Source organism: Zerene cesonia, chromosome 8 (genome assembly GCF_012273895.1).
Source record: "Zerene cesonia ecotype Mississippi chromosome 8, Zerene_cesonia_1.1, whole genome shotgun sequence".
NCBI classification, from domain to species: domain Eukaryota; kingdom Metazoa; phylum Arthropoda; class Insecta; order Lepidoptera; family Pieridae; genus Zerene; species Zerene cesonia.
Window position 1 is genome coordinate 4,705,167 of NC_052109.1, and position 22,065 is coordinate 4,727,231.

Here is a 22,065-nt window from a genome sequence, read left to right on the forward strand (position 1 = left end):
ACAGATTCGAAATTCAAATGTAATATTTTTTTATAATTAAGTGTAACAGTATTTATGGCCAGACTAAGTATAAATGTTATATTTTGTATTGTGGTATATTTTAAAGCCACATTTTAAATAAAGATAACGAACGGAGAACACACGAGTATACTATGCTTTATAATTTAAATGTAAGAGATATTTGACTTCACTTATACCCCGAGATTAATATATTTATAATAATGATATAGTAATATACTATAACTATGTTCAACATGTATTCTTGAAGGATTATAGGGCATACTATTAAGTTTTATATGATAAACCTAAAACGCAATGCTATTAATTTCTAGTATAAAGTAATTTAAAGTAATTGGCTTTTTATTAATTTACTATCGGCCCGCCCCGGCTCCGCCCGTGGTACATATATAGCCTATAGCCTTCCTCAATAAATGGGTTATGTAACATTGAAAGAATTTTTCAAATCGGACCCATGGGTCTTGAGATTATTACGTTCGAAAAAACAAACTATTCAGCTTTATAATATTATTATAGATTTAATAAATTGATTCTAACGATCTTCCAGTAATTTAAAGTGAAATAAAGAATTAATGGGATATAGAAATCATTAAATGATACATTCATTCCTTTCTGCACATCCATCAAGAACTACATGCTATATTTTCTAGGACTGTAGGAGCGACATTACTACGGAACATTAAAGGAACTAAGAATTTCTCTTCTAAAAAGTTTCAAATCGAACGATAATTGTAAGATTACTATAGTTATTATAAAAAAACGGTTTTTAATATAAATAATATTCGATGGAATGCACCTCGCGCGCTGATTGATCGAATGAATCCAAACTCAAGCTCAAACATTGAATAAAAAAAGTATTGAGTTTGAGTTTGGATGTAACGGGTTAGGTTTAGTTTATTTTAAAACTATACGGAAATAGATGCCCTAAGGGCTCCTGCGCTTCGCAACTGGCACTTGACGTACCCAAGCATCAATTTGACCACTTGCCATACCGCGCCATGACAGTTGACAGCGTTACGGGCGTGAGATTGTAATCTCTGCGATAGATTATATTATACTAGCTGCGCCCCGCGGTTTCACCCGCGTAAGTGCGTATCCCGTAGGATTATCGAGATAAAAAGTTGACTATATGTTATTCCAGTGGTCCAGCTGTCGTACCAAATTTCACTGCAATCGGTTCAGTAGTTTTTGCGTGAAAGAGCAACAAACGCACAAACATCCTTAAAAACTTTCGCATTTATAATATTAGTAGGATCTACCGGAAAATAATGCGTTCAATTGTGAGTTGGTTTCGGAACTCAATCTTTCGACAGTTTGAAATGTCGCGAGTTAGATTATTATCTAATGTTGTTTACAATTTTACAGCGACATACATATGAAGATGTTACAGAATCACATATAGTTATATCACCACCCTCGTATTAGTTGTATGGATTTGTAGATAATGCAAAATAAACTTGAAGTAATATAGATACATTTTGAGCACGACTGGAATCTTGCGTATCTTTTATAATGGTTTCTTGGTAACGTCAATTCTGATCAGTCAGAAACCGCCGTGGAGATTTGGAGCACATTCATGGTGAGTACACAAGCATCGATCGATTGTTATATACCCTATTGGATAAGAGGTTTTCCGAGTAAGTATTAGAGGAATTTGGGTTCACGAGCCGGTCAACCAATATCCACAATATCCACTTTCAACACACGCTTAGAAATCGTCAAGCTAATCTGGAATCCTTAAAGGTGAACACTTCAGACTATCGACGGATCGCTGTGTACCGTTAGGTACGCGAGCCGGTCCTAAATTATCCACAATATCCACTTACAACACACATTCAGAAACCGGCGAGCTGTTCCAGAAAGATCGAAGATGGATATGACATTTAGGGTTCGAGAGCCGGTCAACCAATATCCACAACATCCACTTACAAAACACATTCAGAAACCGGCGAGGTGTTCCAGAACGCTCCAGGGCGAGAGCACCGCTCAGTTCTCCTTGGACGGCTGCACCGACCAGCCGAGGATGCGCCGGTCGAAGCCGCAGCTGAAGAAGTTTATGTTCGACGTCATGTCCTCCGCCCACGCCACTGACGTCACCATGCGACGGTGGCCCTGCAAGTGCGAGTTAAGTTATATTCATGTGCCTGCTATTTTTCAACCCATTTCGAATAAAAACTACCAGGTCATCAAATGGACTGTATTTTTTTTTACTTTGTTACCTCAGAACAGCCGCCATCGAAGTTTAGATTTCAGTCAAAAAATAGATATTAACCATGCATTGTGTAAATAAGTGATTGATCACACCCATGAGCAGGATACATAGGTCTAAAAAGGGTATTGAAAATATAATCTACATCAAATAAAATAATCAACAGAATTTTCCAATTGTCTTTTTATCAGATAAAGACATTTCAGACTTTTTTACTTGCTTTTTAAACCTATGCGTACTGTGTACGTGTGGGAAATTCTCTTTTATGTAAGAGCAGGCAACCGATCTGGTGATTCGCGAGCGATGGCTCGAGAAACCCTTAACGGGTGGGTGATGACCCACCCATTAAGGGTTAATGGCAAAGGACGTGTGTCTACAAACGCGTAAGCCACCACCGGGACAGAGATGAGTACAGGATTAACGACGAGATATAGGAACCGAAATGGATCGATGAAAAATAGATGGGAATGGTGGGAAAGAGATAATGGGTCGGAAACAGACATAAAATTTAATTAAAAAAAACATTATTTCTACCGAAAAATAAGGGTAGGGGAAATCTCGAAGATCAATGACCCACCTGTCTACTGGAGCGCGGGAGCCTGGCCAGCCGCTGCCCCAGCAGGTCGAACAGGCGCACCTGCCGGTTGTCGTGCGGGATGGCGATGAGCCCGCCGCCGCTCACCGACACCCTGTTCACGGACGAGTCCGACCTGATGGTGGCCAGCGCTGAGCGCATGTTGCGGACGTCCCACACCTGGTTGGTTCAAATATTATATGTCATTTAGGGGTAAGCGAAATAGATGTTGGCCGATTTTCAGCCTCACCCGATACGCTCACAAAATTTTATGTGAATCAGTCCAGTCGTTTCGGAGTACGGTAACAAACATTGCGACATAAGAATATTATATATATATAGATCATATTGTTTGGAAACTTGGTGTGAAACAGTGGAAAGATTAACTATTTTATATAAATTTTTTCTTCGTTTTACCGTAGCTATAGTTCGGAATCTTATACCGTGACAACCCAACGTCAGAAATCGAATTCTTCCATTTTTTTGTGTTCAGACTATTTAGACTCTACTCTTAAAATTTTCTTCGTTATTAATAAATTGCATTTAATGCAAATCAACTACATGTACATATATTCTTATACGCGAAACTTTTTAATTGGAATATTATAACAAAATCTTCAAGACATTAATTAAAAAATATCAATATGTATTCAGATTATCTTACCTTAACTGACCGATCATCTGATCCAGACACAACTTTGTCCTCTCGTGTGAACACGGCTGATGTGACACTCCTAAGGATATAAATCATTGTGTAGTTAAGTAACATAATACTTAAAAAAAGAACTTTATGATGAAAATATTGAATATAGTATATATTATAAATAATATTTATTTTAAAGTATCAACAATAACAATAAATTGGAAAAATAATTATGATGTAATTTTTATTAAAACTTCTAAGCATTTTATTATTTAAATCTTAACGCTCATACTATAAATTGTAAAATAACATAAAAATAAATGAATTTACACATTGACATACATTTACATATATAATTAAAGACAGAGCAGATCAGTGGCAATTAGATACGCAAAATAAATGTTACATCACGTTTTCACATCTTTATCAATAGCAATGTTCACATTAACAAAAAAATCAAAAATAAAAAAAACTCACTCCGTATGTCCCTGGAACACAGATACAGAATGTATCGGTTCTCGAAAGTCCCAGAGCCGGAAGGTCGTATCCCTGGACGCGGTGACCACCAGCCGTGAGCTGTGATGAGCTGACGCGTGGGTTAGTTCGTGATCGTGACCTGGAGATGTGAGAAATTGTTATAAAAGGAGTATTAAGGTAGAGATAAAAAGAAAGAGAAACGAAAAATATTATACAGTTTCTTTTATTTGGATATGGAACTCTAAACGGGGTGATAACAAAATCATGAAATATCTGAATATCCAAGATATCTAGACACTAGAAGCTTGTAAGTACCAAAATCTCGGGTATAAAAAAGTATTATTTAGAATGGTTATATAATTAAGAAGCTTCCAGCCTGCCTAAGCAGAGGAAAAGATAAGAGTTTGGTAGAATTTTCTAGATAAAAATTGTTCTATATCATTTCTTGAATCACAAACTATCTTTTGTCATCCAAATCGGTTCAGTGGCTTAGGCGTGACCAAGAGACAGACAGATAAAATTATTTCCGCGTTAGAATATTAGTATGGATACTTATATTTTTATTGTAATTCAGCCAACAACATCAATTATATTGTCACCTTGAAATTTCATTAAATTTCTTACTTATAAATACAAAATGTACAGTTATGTCCATAATTAATATATAACTAATGGTCAGCATGGAGAATGAATTTGTACAGTTAAATAGGTACTCAGTATGCTCAGCATGATATGCAATTAATGAATTACATAATAAGCAATGGATTAAGAAATTCAAGACTTTTGTTTCACTAATTTATATGTTCTTATATATTAATGATGCTCATAAACCACATTCAATAAATGTATATAATGACAATGTCCTTATTACCCATATCTTTATGCTAATATTGAGGCAAGCATAATTATATGGATGATAAATTATGGTTTATAAAAAAGAAAAAACTATTTACTGATCCTTTGATATAAAAATTCAAAGCAAGAAAATACCTGTTAATATTTGGAGACAGTCTCCCGTTTCTACATCATACAAATTAGCTGTTCTATCCCATGATGCAGTGATCACATGATCGCCACCAGTGAGCCAGTCAGCTGCAACCACCACACCCAAATGTCCCGTTAGTTCTGTGAGCGGTGTACGGAGCACTTCTGGCCTCTCGCCTTCACCTAGGCTCTCTTCACCACCACCTTCGAGTTCCTCCTCAGAAGATTGGCCACGCTACACATAAATATGAAAATTTATTGTTATACTTCAATTAACACTAAATGTGCAAAATATCTGCTACAAGGTTGTAATATTTCACTCCCTAATAAATAGTTAACCTAGATATATCTTATTTATGAATTACTTATCCATTAATATATTATTTTGAAATGTTCAACATTGTTAAATCATTAATGTAAGAGTGGGAATAGATTAGAACTTTCACTTGTATTAAGAACATTTAGCATTTTTTGTTTTTAATATTCCAAACCAAATATATGTGGTAGTCGAGCACGCTTCGGTACGAATTGGGCCAGCTCGCACCGGGGAAGTACCACACCCCCACAGAAGACCGGCGTGAAATAGCATTCTGCTGTGTTTCGTTCGGTGAGTGGGGGAGCCGGAGGCCCATATCCTTTTCCTTCCCTTCCCAGTCCTTTCCTCTATTCCTCTCGCCAATCCTTTCTTAATCCCTTCCCAAAAAGACGGCAATCCATTTGTAGAGGCGTAAGGACTGCAATGGACCTTATGCCTCTATAAATGTTCATGGGCGGTAGTATCGCTTACCATCAGGCGGCCCACCAGCTCCATTGCCGACTGTGTCATAAAAAAAAAAAAAAAAAAAAAAAAACAAATCGCGAACATGAAGATTGATGTTTTATATCAACCTGATTTTAATACCAATGAGCATATTGGTGTACCATTTTACAGAACAAATGCGCTATTGGTGTAACATATTACCATGTCAAAAGTTTCATATAAAACTGTAACACAATGAAATATTACAGATCAACACTCAATTGACCTAGGACCCCTCAATTCTATGCTCACACATTAGCCACTATGCCAAAAAGGCGGTCAAAATGTTATAAATCTTTTTACAATATTTTTTTTTATAATCAACCAGTATCATTTAACACAAATATAAATTCTCAACTTATAACCAGTTTTTGATTATAGGCTTGTTATTGAAATAAGCAGGAATCTTTTTAATTAATTCTATTGAGTCTGCTATTCTTAGTGAAAATACAAACCGGTAAATCCCAATTGACAGCAGCTTGCCATACATGTGCAGTATTATCACCACTGCTGGTCAAAGCAATGTCCCTGCTTGGATGGAATTTGATAGAGTTGACTGAACCAGAGTGACCAGTGTACTGCAATAAGCACTTGCCCCATTCCACACTCCATACACAGGCAGTGTGATCTGAGAAATATAACAGGAAATTGAATACTAAGTTCAGGAACAGGATATTCTTTATTTTATGTATAAATAATTTATGTTAATGCTATCATATTTTAGGTTTTTCAATATAAAAAGAAAAAGACAAAACAATAGATAATTTTTTTGTAATCCTTTTTACTTTTGTTTTAATGAAACATGATTATGAAAAACAACCTGTTATCATGATAATTAATCTAAGTTAATTCCCACATCTCTTTAAAATTTGAATTGTGTATTGTTTTTGTATAACTGATATCCATATATACCTATTTTCAGTTTTGAAAATTTCTTTATGTTCAAACCAAAGTCCAGTCCAAACAGACAAGTACTTTAAATTATATATGTGAATGTGAACCATGCTTTCTTCACTTTACTATACCACAAAATATCACCATGTCATTTTCTGGCACAATATATTATTTAACTGCATACAGAAATTTGTTTGTTGGTGACATAAGGTCATTGATATTTACCTGCTGAGGCAGTTCCAAAGAGTGCTTGACCAGGTCTGGCTGATGAGACATCCCAGATACCATCCTTGTGTCCAGTAAACTCTCTAACAAGCTGACAACTGTATGAAGGTGCTTTAAAACTAGACACAATCTTACTAGTCTGCACTCTTAATTTATGACTGGTTTTTACCTTTTGCGAGTTATTTTGTGATACTGGAAGATCAAGAGATTTTAAATCCAACGATGGACAAGATTTCATTGATATCAGCCTCATTATATTCAAACTTCTTAACAACAGAAAATGGAACACAAGAATGAAACAAATCTAAGAATTTATCTTATCATAATTTGATACTACATTTATCTACCATTTGATTTGATAGCTTTTTAAATCCATAGAAAAAGTATTTCTGTGATTTCAATGTTTATCACTTGCTGTTAGCAATGTTTTAAAATTGGAAATTCATTATCATGTTTGATAGCTGTTCAATAAGATTTTTTTTTTCAAAACTTAATTGTAATTAATCAAATGAATATATATATCTATCTATGATAGTATGAAACATAAAATTTATATGTTTTAAGACCTATAAAATAATATTACTTACTTTTTGCTTTCGAATTTTTTCCTGATGTCTCAAATTCAATATAATCAACATTTTGTTTGTCACCAATGCAACTCTCTCTCTCAAGTTTTTCACTTAAAATATCAATTTTCTCTTGCACTAAAACAATAAATATAGTATTAGCTCTAAAATGTTTTGCTATATTTTGACCATACAGGCTGTCAGAACCTTGAAGGTTACAATAAAAACCAAAGGATAATCCTTAAAAAAACATAAACTTGTTTACTTACAATTCAAATTTTCTGAATAAAGAAGGTCAAATTCTTTTTCTATTTGAGAAAATAACTCGTGCAATCGTGATCTAAACACAGGTGGAATCGATGTCTCAGAATCTTCCATTTTTAAATAGTTGGATAAGCCTTCGGAACCCTCTGTGAGTGCCTGAAGCCTTCGTTTACTAGATTTCATGTTTGGTAACTAGGTTTAACTCTTGCTACACAGACAGGAAGATTCAATCAACTATCACATTGCAATTGAAACGATTAATACCGAAGATTTTATAATAATAATATAAGACGTCTACTACTAATGATGAATATGAAGTATTAACAATCGCAAACACGTGTAGTGAATTTATTTATAAGAAGTTAAAAATTCGATCACTTCATAACAATTTGCAACAAAAATATTGGCATTGGGCAATTGGCATACGATTGCCAATTTGATAATTGACATTTATATTTTTTAACATAACATTTTATTATTTATGGACGTGTGGCTTTCTTGATGTAGATTGTTTACGTCATATAAATTTTTCATGTTATGCATAAAATTCCCGTGTCACAGATTTAGTTACCAAACTCCTCCGAAACGGCTGAACCGATTCTTGTGAAAATTTATGTGCATATTAGGTATGTCTGAGAATCGGCCAACATCTGTTTTTCATACCCCTAAATGATAAGAGTAAGGCAGAAAAGCATTTGCTAGGTCAACTAGTTTCCATATATATAAAATTCTCGTGTCGCAATTTTAGTTATCATACTCCTCCGAAACGGCTGGATCGATTCTCACGAAACTTTATGTGTATATACATAGATACAACCATATAGGCAATATATATAACCATATATAGTATAACTTGTCCTATTTATATTATAAATGCGAAAGTTTGTATGGATGTATGGATGTTTGTTACTCTTTTACGTAAAAACTACTGAACCAATTGCCATGAAATTTGGTACGTAGACAGCTGGATAACTGGAATAACATAAAGGCAACTTTTTATTCCGATATTCCTACGGGATACGGACTTACGCGGGTGAAACCGCGGGGCACAGCTAGTAAGAAATAAGATTTTCGTTGCCATTTTCGCATAAGCACTTGTTACACTACGTTTCTAAATGTAGAAGCAAAGTTAGTAATTATAGGATCACACTATCCTAAGTTTAGGTACTGATTTAGATAATGTACATTATGAGTGTTTAGAACAAAATACCAATGGATTCAGAAATAATCTAGGAATGGATACGAGTTCGTTAAATTACATATTAAAAGTTAAAACCTATGATAACGAAAAATTAAAACTAAAATTCAATTCAAACCTTTTCTACAAAAATTGTCCTTGAAAAATATGGGCTATTCCTTAGAGTCAGTATAAGTAAAGTTATAGATTACTAAGTGTGATTACCTTCCTAAATGTATTTCCGATTAGACTCTTTAATATTTCAGTCAGTCGGAAACCATCCTGACTCCTAAGTTTAGGATGTTTAATCGCTGAATGCGATACTTTCCTAAATTCATTGATAACTAAATTAAGTCGGCTAATTTTAGTGTAGTGTAAAAGGTGCATTATAATATGGTTCATAGACAAAAAATTTATTACCTGTGTTATTATGCTTTTTTAAACCAGCTGTACAACGTTTATCTTCTATCTGTGATAAAATATGGCTGCCGCGTAGTTGACGAAAAACTGCCAAAGTTTGTTAGCAAATTTTTATTTAATGCTTTAGTTTTAAGATGTCTTTTTCTGATTTATATGCGAAATATAATTGTACCTATTGCCAAGAAGAAATAAACGGTGTACGAGTAAGATGTGCAGAGTGTAAAGACTTTGATATTTGTTTGCAGGTAAATTACTGGTGTCCTTGTCATATAGTTTGAAGTTTTGGCGCTTTATTTAAATTTTTATTGTTTTGGTTTCGTACATTTTCAGTGTTTTTCACTTGGTGCTGAAATCGGCCCACATAAAAATGATCATTCCTATCAATTTATGGTAAGTATCTTCATACATTTTTATGAATAAAAAATTTATACATATTATTTTAGAATTTTTGTTAATTTTATTATTATTTTAGGACGCTGGCGCATTTGGTATATTCTTGGGACGCAATAATTGGTCAGCCAACGAAGAAGTAAGATTACTAGATGCAATAGAACAATTTGGGTTTGGGAATTGGGAGGATATAGCTAAGCATATAGAAACACGGACACCAGAAGGTATAGTGTTGAAGTAAAGGGTATAAATATATATATATATATATATATATATGATTATTATTATCATATATATCATAAATATTTCTGATTGCAGAAGCCAAAGATGAATATATAGCAAGGTACCTGGAAGGTAGCATAGGTCGAGCAACATGGGGAAATGTGGAAAGCACCAGTCGACCTTCCTTGCACTGTCCAGATAAAGACCAAGGGCCCCTCAGTCCTAGTGCTGTTTCACGCCTTCCACCTTTATCAATTTCTGCCGATGAAGCAGCTCAACTTGGATATATGTCAAATAGGGATGACTTTGAAAGAGTGAGTGTAATCCACAAAACATAACATAAAACATTTACACGGGAAATAAATTGACTGATGAGCAACAGTTTATAAAATGAAGGATGTATATCTCATTACAGCTTTATAAAAATTTATTGATGATTCTTTATTTCAAAATTTTCAGGAGCATGATCATGAAGCAGAACAGTTAATATCAACATTGTCACTCAATCCAGAAGATGATGAGCTTGATGTTGGTAGGTTACAAACATAGTTATTCTGTTATTAAAATAAAATACGTCTGTTTTTAGAAAAGTACTGCATAATGCAGCAAGCATGACATAGTCACTGTAAATGTAATCGCTATCAAACAAGAATTACAGTATTTATGGAGTTAGAAGGTTTCCGTTAGGTTTGAGTTAAGTTTTCTTCAAACTACTAAAAATCTATCACTGATATTGTAATTGATTAGAGAAAGATCACTCACCTCAGAAACAATGCTGCTCCTATGCTGATAAACAATATAATTTAAAGTTACTTGGTAAATGTTCTTCACTTTGAAAATGGTTAAAACAATGTTATTCATACTTTTTTATATTCATTGTCCTTTTAATATTGCTTTAAGTTTTCATGGTATCTGTTTAATAGAGCAAACACATACTACATTGTTCTTAATGTCTGTATTTATTAAGACCTAACCTGTTACTTTTCAGCCCTCAAGTTATCCCAAGTGGATATATACACCCGGAGGCTTCGTGAGAGAACAAGAAGAAAAAGGCTTGTAAGGGATTTTCAACTCGTTTCTGTTTTCTTTAATAACCAACGCAACAAACAAAAGACATTGGGAAAACTCGCCAAAGAGAAGAAGTAAGTCATATGTTTATGAACTGCATGAATTTTCTAAAGTGACTGTATGAAACAAATAGGATAAGTTTTCAATAAAAATACTTCTGAAAGACATCATTCAGGTTGTAAAAATTGTATTTTGATTGGCTCTAGAACTTAATACATATGACTATGTTTAACCCTGACTTTCTTTGTTATTCAAGAGTTTTAATTTACATGGAGCCTATTGACCAGGTCAGTGTAATATATTTCCTGAAAAGGCATATCATTGAATCACTCAATTTCAAATATTTTTCACCATTATTGTATGCACCCAGGGCGTGTTCAATGTTAATAAGCATGTGAATGATGCGCAGGGAGTTCACGGAGCGGCTCCGCTGGACGGCGCAGTTCTACGGGCGCGCGGAGCACACGGCGGTGGTGGCGGGGCTGTGGCGCGAGCGCGAGCTGCGCGTGCGGCTGGCGGAGCTGCACCGCTACCGGCTGGCGGGCGTCACGCGGCTGGAGGAGTGCGCGCACTACGAGCAGCACGCGCACCACCGCCGGCACACCGGCCACGCCGACGTGAGAATGCGACTGGTACCTTTGCTTTTCGCTGTGCGGTCACACGCTACTTTGTTTGCTGTGAAGTGACAACTTATGTGAAATGGTGTGGTAAATGATGGAAAATTTTAATGAATTCTCGCAGTTATTAAATATATATGAATTATAATAGAGATATAATAGAGAGTGAGAGTGAGAGTTGTTTAAATAAGTTTTCACTTCAATAATGGGCATTTTTTTACGCATATTGATATTAATTTGCATGAATTGATGCCACACAACGACATTATCGTTATATGATGCGGGTACATGTGGATTTTGTTTTCAGCATCTACCCTCACAAAGTAAGATCGACAGCTTGGTGCTATTGTTGAGTATAGTGGTTATTTGCTTACTTTTTGTTCATTAGTACCAAGCTATAGGATAAGTATTTCGTATCTTGTTAAAATAACAGAGAAAATGAATTGAAAAAAAACGAAAAGAATTGTGATTGTTGTAGAGTACCATCTATAATTGAAAACAATGTTTTTAATGTATGTGATAATGCCGTTGTACACATATTTCATACTATATATTTCATATTTTTCTTACAAATGTGGGTAGTTTTAATGTTGTCCTCAGTCATGGTCGACACTTTCATCCATTACTTGTGCATGGTTTAATAAGACATACGCTTCTGCTTCCGCGATTTGTTTCGTTGGTAGCTGTTTAACTATGCATGATGATTCTCATAGTTAAATGTAGCGGTATAATATATCATGTTTTTTTATTATATTCATCTATTCTGATGTTTTTTTTTTAATTGCTTTTTCTATTAGTTATTAAATATTATAATATTAATAGAGTAATATTGTGTACGACATTGTTCGTATTTGTATTTCAATCGGAGAGTAACTACAAATGTAAAGTAGTTCTTTTATCGCGAAGTTTAAACCTAATTATTGCCTAAAAATGGTTATGACTTACGATACTAAAGTTTGTTTGCATAAAGAAAAAAATGTATATTTATTATCTGTATGAAATATCATATTCAAAAGATTTTTATGTTTAAAGTTGGCACTTTACCAAATATTATTAGCACCAAATATAAAGTTCTATCAAGATATAAAAATCTTGTTATATCATATTTCTTTGTTTAAAAAAACTGTTTAAAAATTCGCTTATTCTTCTTTCATTAATTAATCTAATCTAATATACTTTATCTGTGTTTTGTAATAAGTGAATACTAACACGAGCCCCTCGTGTCGTGTAGTTGTGTGTTTGATCCCGTATAACAATTGTATTCGCCAGGGCAGCAGTGGGTGTCTGGACACACAGACAAAAGAGCAAACGCAGACCGCGCAGCAGCAAAGAAAAAAGTAAGCCTTTTATTTACTTTCTGTATATCTGTCTAATTTAAATTTGCTTTGTACCCGACTCAATAATTTTATCAATTTTTTTGACATATTAAGATTTTAGAGAGAAACTAAATTTTTTTAGTCGTATTATTAAAATTTTATGTCTTGGTTGATATATCATCAAATTCCAAACATATACATCACAAGTACGTAATCCCTAGCAATTACGTGCTTAAAATATGATTTCAGTATACAATCTTTAATACATACATATTTCTGATACAGAGACGTCGAAAGCGTCTCAAGTTCCACCAGCCCAAGGTGCACACGGGACGGAAGTACCGCATGTGGCTGCTCCAGAAGGAGCTGCTGCAGCGCCGCCGCGCCGCACCAGAGACAGCTGCTCAACACTAACGAGGCTCAGGTGTGTGGGCCCTTGTAGCATACTAGGTTATCCGGCTCGAAGGACCAGTTCATTTTTTGTACAGGGAACCATGATAAGGTTGTTGCCTGGTTCCTGCCGGTTATTTTTCAGCCTTAAATATATAATTTCAATATATATTTATATATATGCAATTTATTGCTGATTAAAAAGGCGTTGTATTAAGAAGCTTATGCAATGGTATTTGTAATTTTTATTATTTTTCTAGGCACTATTTTCTCGTAATATAATTTTTTTTTTTTTTTTTTTTTTTTTTTTTTTTTTTTTTTTTTTTTTTTTTTATGTTACAGTCGGCAATGGAGCTGGTGGGACGCCTGATGGTAAGCGCTACCACCGCCCATGAACATTTGGAGAGGCATAAGGTCCATTACAGACCTTACGCCTCTACAAATGGATTGCCGACTTTTTGGAAAGGGATTACGGAAGAATTGGCGATAGGAATAAAGGAAAGGACTGGGAAGGGTAAGGAAAAGGATATGGGCCTCCGGCTCCCCCACTCACCGAACGAAACACAGCAGAATGCTATTTCACGCCGGTCTTCTGTGGGGGTGTGGTACTTCCCCGGTGCGAGCTGGCCCAATTCGTGCCGAAGCGTGCTCGACTACCACATATTAATATGTAATGGCATACAATAACAAAATATTGTTACGAAGTGGTCGATTCCTATTTATAAAATCCAATCATTTTAACTATTAGGTACTACTTATTAGGAAGAGAAATGCAACTTTTTTTGCATTTATTTATTTCCCATCTTAGAACAGAGTACAATCTAAAATTACGATTATCCAGATTTTCTTATTGTCAAAAATATTATGTTTCAGTTATGCAATACGCTCAGTCTAGCCCCAGCTCAATATATCACACTCAAGGGCATGCTCCTGCGCCGACCGGCAACGCCGCACTGCGAACTGGACCACGCGCTAAAGCATTACCTCCACGCCGCTGGTTGGATACGAAATTAACATCAACATAAGGATGAAAAATCACCGTGAAAAATTTGGACATGTGAAAAATGACAGGGAATCCCTGTTATATTTTGGTACAAGTGAAAAATAACAGATGACTGTCTTTGCACTATAAATCAACTCATTTCTGTGTGATTTGAAAGTGATATGAATATCGCATGTATAAATCAATTGTGAAATATCTATATGTCTATCTATAAACGAACATTGTGTGTAGTATGTGAAACATTACTGAGTGAGTGAAAGTTTAATCTATCGTGAAACCCGTGCGTGGAAACTATGGGTTTTAGAAATCATTTTACCTTGAAATCGCATTGTAAAAATATTGGACTTGATGAAAAATTAATTTGTATGGATCAGATACAATCAGTAATCTGTCAATTACTTTATTTTATAATTGTTTGATGCCCTAAAAACGAGGTAAATGTATGTATATGTATTTGAAAACTAAACAGTGCCTATACACCATAGATTGGCACTTAACTTAAAGTGCGTTGCATACGCGAACGTAAACGTGCATTACTAAACCATAGCTCATCATTTTTGCTTGTAAGCTGTTAGTGCCATCTTTGGCTAAGATATAGATGCCCTTGGTGTATATTACTTTCACTAGAATTTCATGACTTATATTAATTACATTAGGTCAACTCTAATATTTATTTAAAATGGCTTGTTAATCTTGAATAAAACTTCTGGGTCATTAGAAAAAAGACGCATGCATAATATAATTTCAGTTTAAATGAATCAATATAAATAATAATTAAATATTTGTTTGTTCCTATATAACAGGAAATTTTAGCACATATTTATTTTCGATTTTTCATCGATTATGTAGGCACTATTTGTAAATATAGTAATATGGTTTCATAATATTTTAAATCTCATGCAGAGAAGTAAGAAATTTACTTGAATATTATTTTGATTATAGACAATTGATTTTGATTCTAGCAACAACAACATTGCAACAACTCTTCAAAGCTCTTTCTTTTACAGGCACTATTTTAATATATGTGTAAAATTAATTTTATTAGCTATGGTTACGTCTACTTGGTGGTCTACTTGGCCAAAAACATAGAAACTCAGTATTTAAATTACTAATAAGTAGTGAATGTATAAAATTGATATTTTTAATTGTCTAGGCTGTTATATAAGTATTTAGATACCTCATTTCACAAGAAGAATCATAGAATTCTCAACTAATTTGTATTAGTTAATTAAATATTGTACATATAAAGTATATTGTAATTTTCATGTCTTTTTGTTTGTATGTTATCTATTTATAGAATATTAAGTTAAAATACCTTATCATTGTATGAGATATATCTCTTGGGTTTAAATGTTGAAAGTTGTGTAGTACATAAAAAGACATTACCTAAATATTTAAATAGAGTTAAACGGTTGATTCAATATGATTATGTAAAATTAAAAAAAAAACATTTAATAGGATGCATGTTGGCTCATATATTATAATATGTATAATATTTTAGTTATGTTGTGATTATCATATGATTGGGTTTCAATGATCTCTTTAAGTGTCACTATTGCCGTTTTTTGTATTTATAGTTTCAAGTTATATTATGCTAAGCTTAAGCAAGAGAGTCCCGGGATTTCATTCTGCGCACCCCATTCCTGTAGTGTTTGCAAGATAAAAAACTATGTCCTTTTGGTACATTAGTTCCCGAGATTAGCGCGTTCAAACAAACGAACTTTTCAACATAATATATTAGTTTAAATATGCGCTTTTATATAAAGCAGTGTAATGCAATAGTGAGTTAATATTAACAAGAAAAATTTAGGCCTATTGTCCACTGATGCGTCACATGACTAATGCATGCAACCTACAAATGGCGATATGCGTTTTTTACATATTTATTATGTCCAAGATCACGTATCACGCTACAAAAACTTATTTTTTCTCTTTCGAGAGTTGGTCGAGTTGTAGTAGCGTGCAGCTGGGTGACACAGTTATGATTATTCCTATTATTAAGCAAGATGCAACTATTCATTTTGCAATCGTCAATTGAGGGAGTGTGCGCATGATGAGCCTATTACGTGGACAATAGGCCATAAACTGCCATCTCTATTCAATGATGTATATTGGAAAGCGAGAGAGAAATATCCTTTGAACATTTCTGGATGTCTTATAAAGTGTCACAAATGTAAAAATAAATAAGGTGTAGTTTAATTAGCTATCCACTACAGACGTGTCTAAACAGTAGGGATTTCTATGTTATGGGTACTTAATACAATGGCTACTTTTAACATGTAATTTATAACTTTGGCAAAAAAATTGTTTTGGGTAAAAACAAAGATATACATAATACAAATATTCGAATGTTCTAAAATTAATTTGATATCGTTAGTATTCGTAGGTATAATAGAATGAATGATGACATTTAAATCGATTTACAGCCTTATCCTGTACATATGTTTAAAGTACAATATATTAAAATGTCATTTTTAGGTTATAATAAATATAATGAGTATTCGGGGGGTAATAAAATTATTTAATATGAACTGCGTTTTCATTTATTCATTTCGATTTATTAGCAGTTGGTTTTGGCATGTCTTCTAAAGAAGCTGGTGCAGGTTTTGATCGAAACCACGAATGCCTTAATGCCTGAAATAAAATGAATGATATACGTAAATAAAAGGTAAAATATTTTGAATTGTTACTATACAATCTTCTTTCAGAACCAGGTAGTATTCATTCAATACCAGAAGCTGCGAAAAATATAGTTGAAAGAAAAATTTACGTCTTTGAACAAATTCTTAAGAATGCCATTTAATTCACCATAGTTCATGTCTCTATATACCTGCACATATATACATATTATATGAAGTTACTTAAAAACAATAGCATACTTCTTTAGCCGAGATCCTTCTCTTTTCATCATATAATATGAAAGATTTGACAAAATGTATGGCCTCCGGGTCGACCCCTGGGAATATATCCGTCCAGGGCATTGGCGGAGACTCGGGGAATGTTATCTTGTGATAATCGGGTAAGTCGGAATGGCCTGGCCAGGTTTCTTCTGTGGGTGTGCCCAGATGCTGTAAAACTATTGCTAGCTGCTCTATATCTGATTCACCCTGCAATTTGAAAGACTTTGAAATTATTATACATAAAACTGTGGCTCTAGATCAAATCAGACAAGCGTGCAAAAAATTACAATTTATCATTGGTGGAAACGGTGATCCGGTGTCCAAAAATTAAAAGATTGACAACATGTGACATCTGCCAGCCCCGAACCCGCACTAGATCAGCGTGGTGAATGCCTAAACTCACATAGGAGGACCCTGTCGTTGCAGTGGAAACATATATGTCGATTTTGATGAAGATACTTACGGAAAATAGTGGTTGCTTTGTTATCATTTCTGCCATAATACAACCTACGGCCCATATATCAACTTTCTCGCTATAGTATCGGGCGCCATATAGTAATTCTGGTGCACGGTACCATCTACAAAACATCTCATTAAAATTACTTTTTTTAGATCTACAATTTAGTATTAAAAGCATTAGTATTGACTAATATGTTAAAATAAGTTTTCACTTTCTATTTTAATAACGATTATAAAAAAAGTTGCTGTATGATTAAAATGTTGAATATACATTTACAGTTGAATATAAACACATAAAATATTAATAAATACCTCGTGGCGACTTGATGGGAATATGGCCGACCGCCATCAGGCCAGTATAAGCGTGCTAATCCCAAATCGGCTATTTTTAAAATCCCTTCGTGATTTATGAGTAGATTTGCAGGTTTGAGATCCTTTGTTAGAAATAAATGAGATATATTGATGCAAATGTTTAAATAAATGTGTCGCAGTTAGCTTTATATTTATAAGCATTTAAAGTCCGTCAAAATACCTTTTACTTACTCTATGCATTACATAATGAGCGTGCATATACCGCGTTCCCTTCAACAACATCTGGGCGTATGATTTAATTCTAGGGACTGTAAGTTCTTGTTGATTATGATGCAGCATATCCCACAACCCGGAACACATGTACTCCAATACTAATACAAGGCTCATTCCTCGCGGAAACATGTCGTAAAGTTTAATTACCTAAAATTAATAGAATGTAACAAAACTATTAGGTACTTTGCTTAATTATCATAGACCGCTGGATTCAGACTACTGCTGCAGCTACAGTTTAACGATCAAAATGTCGGTAAGATTCGAAGTTTTTGTATACGGAACGGTTAATAATTAAACATCTCATAAAAAATTCAAAATTTACTTACATATTTACATCGTAAAAGCTGCAGTGCCTTTATTTCTCTCATGACATTGACCGGTATTCCATCCTCTAGATTTTTGATGAGGATTTTCTTTAAAGCAACTTCTCGTCCGGTTGGTAAATGTCGAGCTTTAAATACAAGACCATGGGCACCCTCCCCTATTCGCCCAACAACGGAGTAGCTTGATATATCTCTGTCCATTTTGTTACTTAGAAAATAAAATTTTTACTTTGTTTTGTTGCGCGAATGTGTTGCTAAGCAACCAAAAAACACTGGCAAATCCAACAAAAGATACTTATCATCAACAAACAATAAGACACACAGATGGTATAAGATTAGAATTAAAGCACATTTATCTTTACAACACCTCTTCTGCTACTCATATGTTAATTTGTTCAGTGGCGTACTAAGGGGCTATGCGGGGTAGTGCCCCGGGCCTCAAGCTCAGAGGGCCCTCGAATCCTTACCAGAAAATCTCAATCGAACTCAACTTTTGAAAATTTCTCCCATTTTCTAAATAAATATGACTCCCATTTTCTAAATAAATATGACAGGACACTGCAGTCAAACGATTCTCGTTTCGCTCGAATCATCTATGCGTTTGGATACGGTGAAATGCGCATGACCGTTGAATTAAATGTGAACTAAGTACACGTTAGTTTGAAAACGTTTCTTGAGCTAAGCGACATATTTTTGAATGAACAATTCAATGACATTTTATTGAGAAAATTCTCTATAACCTATGTTTTAAGTAATGTTATTATAAATAGTTTATTAATCATCACATTATTTCTTTCAAACAAAATTATGATTAAATTAAAATAAATATTATATTGCGATGAATACAAAATTTGTTCAGTTGAGAATCTTGAAAAAAAAAGCATTGCTCGCTGTGGGAACGAACCCATACCATATGTGCGATACGTCAACGCTCTACCACTAGAGCTACGGAACACATTTATTATATGAGTCGACTCACATATATTCAGATAGATATACGCATATTTGAAACTATGCTATTAGAATTTTTAAAGTATATGTATATTTAATGATTTTACTTCAAAAACCTTACCATTTTTGATAGCAGTGGGCTCCATTTTTTTATTTGCCCCAAGGCCCTACGTACCTAGCTACGCCACTGAATTTGATTCATAATCTGAGACCTAACTACTTTTTTACAACGCTAAGCTGACTCTGTTAATCATTTAGGGGTAAAATAGCTGTTTGCTCTGCTCTGCTAGCTTGTATTCTCTGAATACCTACCCGACATGTACATAAAATTTCAAAATAATATGTCTAGCCCTGTCGGAGAAGTTTGTACCAAATAGCACGAAACGACAATTTTATATAATAGATTTAATGTGCGACTCCAGTACGCTTCGGCCCTACTTGGGTTTGCTCGCAACGAGAAAGGTATCACACCACTCTCATAAGATCGGCGTAAAATAATAGTATGCAAATGTTGCTGAGTCATTGCACACATTGCAATCATTCGGGGAGTGGGCGAGCTGGAGTCCTGTTTCCTTTTCCCCACCCTTCGCAGTCCTTTATTCACGTCATGAATCCTTCCCATATCCCGTACTTCTTAAAAGCGGGCAACGTATTCGGTATTTTCAGTGGCTCTACTAATGTTCATGGGCGGTAGTGATTGATTACCATCAGGCGAACTACCACTTAGATTGCCCGCAATATTAACATAAAAAATAACTATAACCTGACGAAGAGTAAGCTGACATACGGAACGATATGTTGAGCAATTGATCTAATGTCTAGACTAGAATTTTTCTTAGCTCTGATACCATGCACAATGCGCCTGTGCACAAAACGCGGTAACAAAAACGGTAGATATTATAATATTATGGTATAATGATTATGAATTAATTGGAAACATGAGACTTATTTTTTAATTATTTAAAATTAGTGTTTTCGTATTATGTACATAACTTTAATCCTACAAAAAAAATGGGACGAATTTTCTCAGGTCTCAGACTATCTGCCGAGGGGGTCGTGAATGAATTTTAACCAGCTCCCGTGGCCCCCTCACTAAAGTGGCTCGACGGAACACAGTGGGGTTTTGGTCGGTAAGAATCCGACATAACCCACGGCTCCATCCCCGGGGGCCATTGGGTATCTATGCAAGATTTCCCCACTATAAAAAAAAGGGCTCAGACTATCTTCATACAAATTTCATAAGCCAGACACAGTTATACTTACACATTCATAATTATAATAGGAATAAGTAAGCATTGCTTAAATTCGTTATCATGCCACACAAAAAACAAATTACTTTTAATGACCTTGCTTGGAACACTTGTATTTAATCTATTATGTTTGATTAAGTGTGTCGTTCAGGTTACCAAAGAAAGGTCGGTACCATTTGTACTTCAGCAACTTGAGACGCAAGTCGGATAAAGGGACAAGATGATGTGGCTACGTCGAATTAGTGTGGTGTTTTTATTATTCATTGCTAGTAAAGGAGTTCAAAGCGCATCTATATTAGCACTTTTTTCTTCCTTGTCCTTCTCTGATCACCTCGTATTCAGGAGTTATATTTCTCTTCTTGTTCAACAAGGACATTCTGTTGTCATGATGACCCCATATCCAGGTAACTTTAATCCTCAAGAATTGGAAAGAATAGTAGAACTCAATGTTGGAACTGAATCGGCGCCATTTTGGGAGGAATACAAGAGACTATATACTGATACTGACGACTATTTTCCTCGATTGAAAAGCATAAATGATTTATCTTTAAAATTAGCCATTGCTCAGCTAAAATCGAAAGTGATGACATCCCTGCTAATTAACCCAAATGTTAAATTTGACCTCGTCATAACAGAAGCTGATGTACCTCTTTTGTATGCGATTGCTGAAAAATATCAAACTCCACACATTTCTATTACTGCGTCGAGTGGAAAAGTCCACCAGTATGAATCTAAAGGCACTCCCATTCATCCCATACTTTATCCAGATGTCAATGCCTTAAACCACAGAAATATAACGGGGTGGCAAAAAATTGTTGAGCTCTATCGTCATTTCAGCACAAGAAATGAATATTACAATAATTACCTTCCCCTTTGCGATGTTGCTGCTAAGAAAATGTTTGGACTCAAAAGAGACTTAATAGAGGTTGAATACGATATCGACATATTGTTAATAGCTAGTAATCCACTTTTAATCGGTAATAGACCAACTGTTCCAGCAATTTCTTTCGTCGATCGTCTTCAAATTAAGCCAGGATACCCCTTACAACAGGTAGTTGGATATGTTTAACTTATTACAGTTAATGAGATTGTGTTTTATTGCTTAGATACTAATTAAAATTATAATTTACAGGATTTGAAAATAATTTTAGATTCAGCGCCGAAAGGTGTTATATATTTCAGCTTCGGTGCAATTCAGGAACCTGAACATCTTTCCACCAGTATACTACAAACTCTAGCTGATGCGTTTCGAGAGATGCCGTTCACAATACTGTGGAAGATTGGCAATGCGACAGTGGTGAATTTGCCAGAAAACGTAATCACCAATGTTTGGTTTCCTCA

General features: G+C 34.5%; 4 protein-coding genes across 8 annotated transcripts in view; 2 read left to right on the plus strand and 2 right to left on the minus strand.

Annotated features, from left to right (window-relative positions):
• LOC119828510 (WD repeat-containing protein 37) overlaps positions 1 to 8,080 on the minus strand; it is an 11,460-nt gene extending 3,380 nt beyond the window's left edge. Inside the window, exons 1-9 of one of the 2 annotated variants that reach the window (XR_005287770.1) lie at positions 7,659 to 8,080; positions 7,411 to 7,527; positions 6,824 to 7,015; positions 6,160 to 6,332; positions 4,912 to 5,140; positions 3,922 to 4,060; positions 3,466 to 3,535; positions 2,805 to 2,981; positions 1,948 to 2,130 (exon numbers count right to left, since the gene is read on the minus strand). Coding sequence is in view for 1 of the 2 variants with exons in the window: in XM_038350678.1 (XP_038206606.1) it covers positions 2,005 to 2,130; positions 2,805 to 2,981; positions 3,466 to 3,535; positions 3,922 to 4,060; positions 4,912 to 5,140; positions 6,160 to 6,332; positions 6,824 to 7,015; positions 7,411 to 7,527; positions 7,659 to 7,836 (1,401 nt within the window). In the remaining variant the exon portion in view is untranslated. Of the gene's footprint in view, positions 1 to 634; positions 2,131 to 2,804; positions 2,982 to 3,465; positions 3,536 to 3,921; positions 4,061 to 4,911; positions 5,141 to 6,159; positions 6,333 to 6,823; positions 7,016 to 7,410; positions 7,528 to 7,658 lie in introns of those variants that run through there. The other variant, XM_038350678.1, reaches the window with a different exon arrangement.
• Positions 8,081 to 9,309: 1,229 nt separating this feature from the next.
• LOC119828564 (transcriptional adapter 2B) lies at positions 9,310 to 16,757 on the plus strand. 4 transcript variants are annotated; one of them, XM_038350755.1, is made up of 10 exons: positions 9,310 to 9,495; positions 9,581 to 9,640; positions 9,723 to 9,864; positions 9,959 to 10,176; positions 10,322 to 10,394; positions 10,851 to 11,004; positions 11,340 to 11,562; positions 12,817 to 12,884; positions 13,149 to 13,287; positions 14,127 to 16,757. In XM_038350755.1, the coding sequence occupies exons 1-10, from the start codon at positions 9,385 to 9,387 to the stop codon at positions 14,265 to 14,267; spliced, it is 1,329 nt and encodes a 442-aa protein (XP_038206683.1). In that variant the 5' UTR covers positions 9,310 to 9,384; the 3' UTR covers positions 14,268 to 16,757. The 4 variants fall into 4 exon arrangements, with proteins under 4 accessions (XP_038206683.1, XP_038206684.1, XP_038206685.1 ...); XM_038350756.1 differs by having other exon boundaries at positions 11,340 to 11,547; XM_038350757.1 differs by having other exon boundaries at positions 12,822 to 12,884; positions 14,127 to 14,261.
• A 26-nt stretch (positions 16,758 to 16,783) lies between these two features.
• Positions 16,784 to 18,724, minus strand: LOC119828566 (cyclin-dependent kinase 20-like). Its single transcript, XM_038350759.1, has 6 exons — positions 18,527 to 18,724; positions 18,159 to 18,347; positions 17,928 to 18,049; positions 17,620 to 17,734; positions 17,136 to 17,363; positions 16,784 to 16,890 (listed from the first exon to the last, which is right to left on the minus strand). Exons 1-6 carry the CDS (start codon positions 18,722 to 18,724, stop codon positions 16,804 to 16,806), a joined length of 939 nt encoding a protein of 312 aa, XP_038206687.1. The 3' UTR covers positions 16,784 to 16,803.
• A 2,223-nt stretch (positions 18,725 to 20,947) lies between these two features.
• Positions 20,948 to 22,065, plus strand: part of LOC119828626 (UDP-glycosyltransferase UGT5-like) — a 3,163-nt gene continuing 2,045 nt past the window's right edge. The window contains exons 1-2 of the mRNA XM_038350847.1: positions 20,948 to 21,775; positions 21,857 to 22,037. Coding sequence (XP_038206775.1) covers positions 20,948 to 21,775; positions 21,857 to 22,037 — 1,009 coding nt within the window. The remainder of the gene's footprint in view (positions 21,776 to 21,856; positions 22,038 to 22,065) is intronic.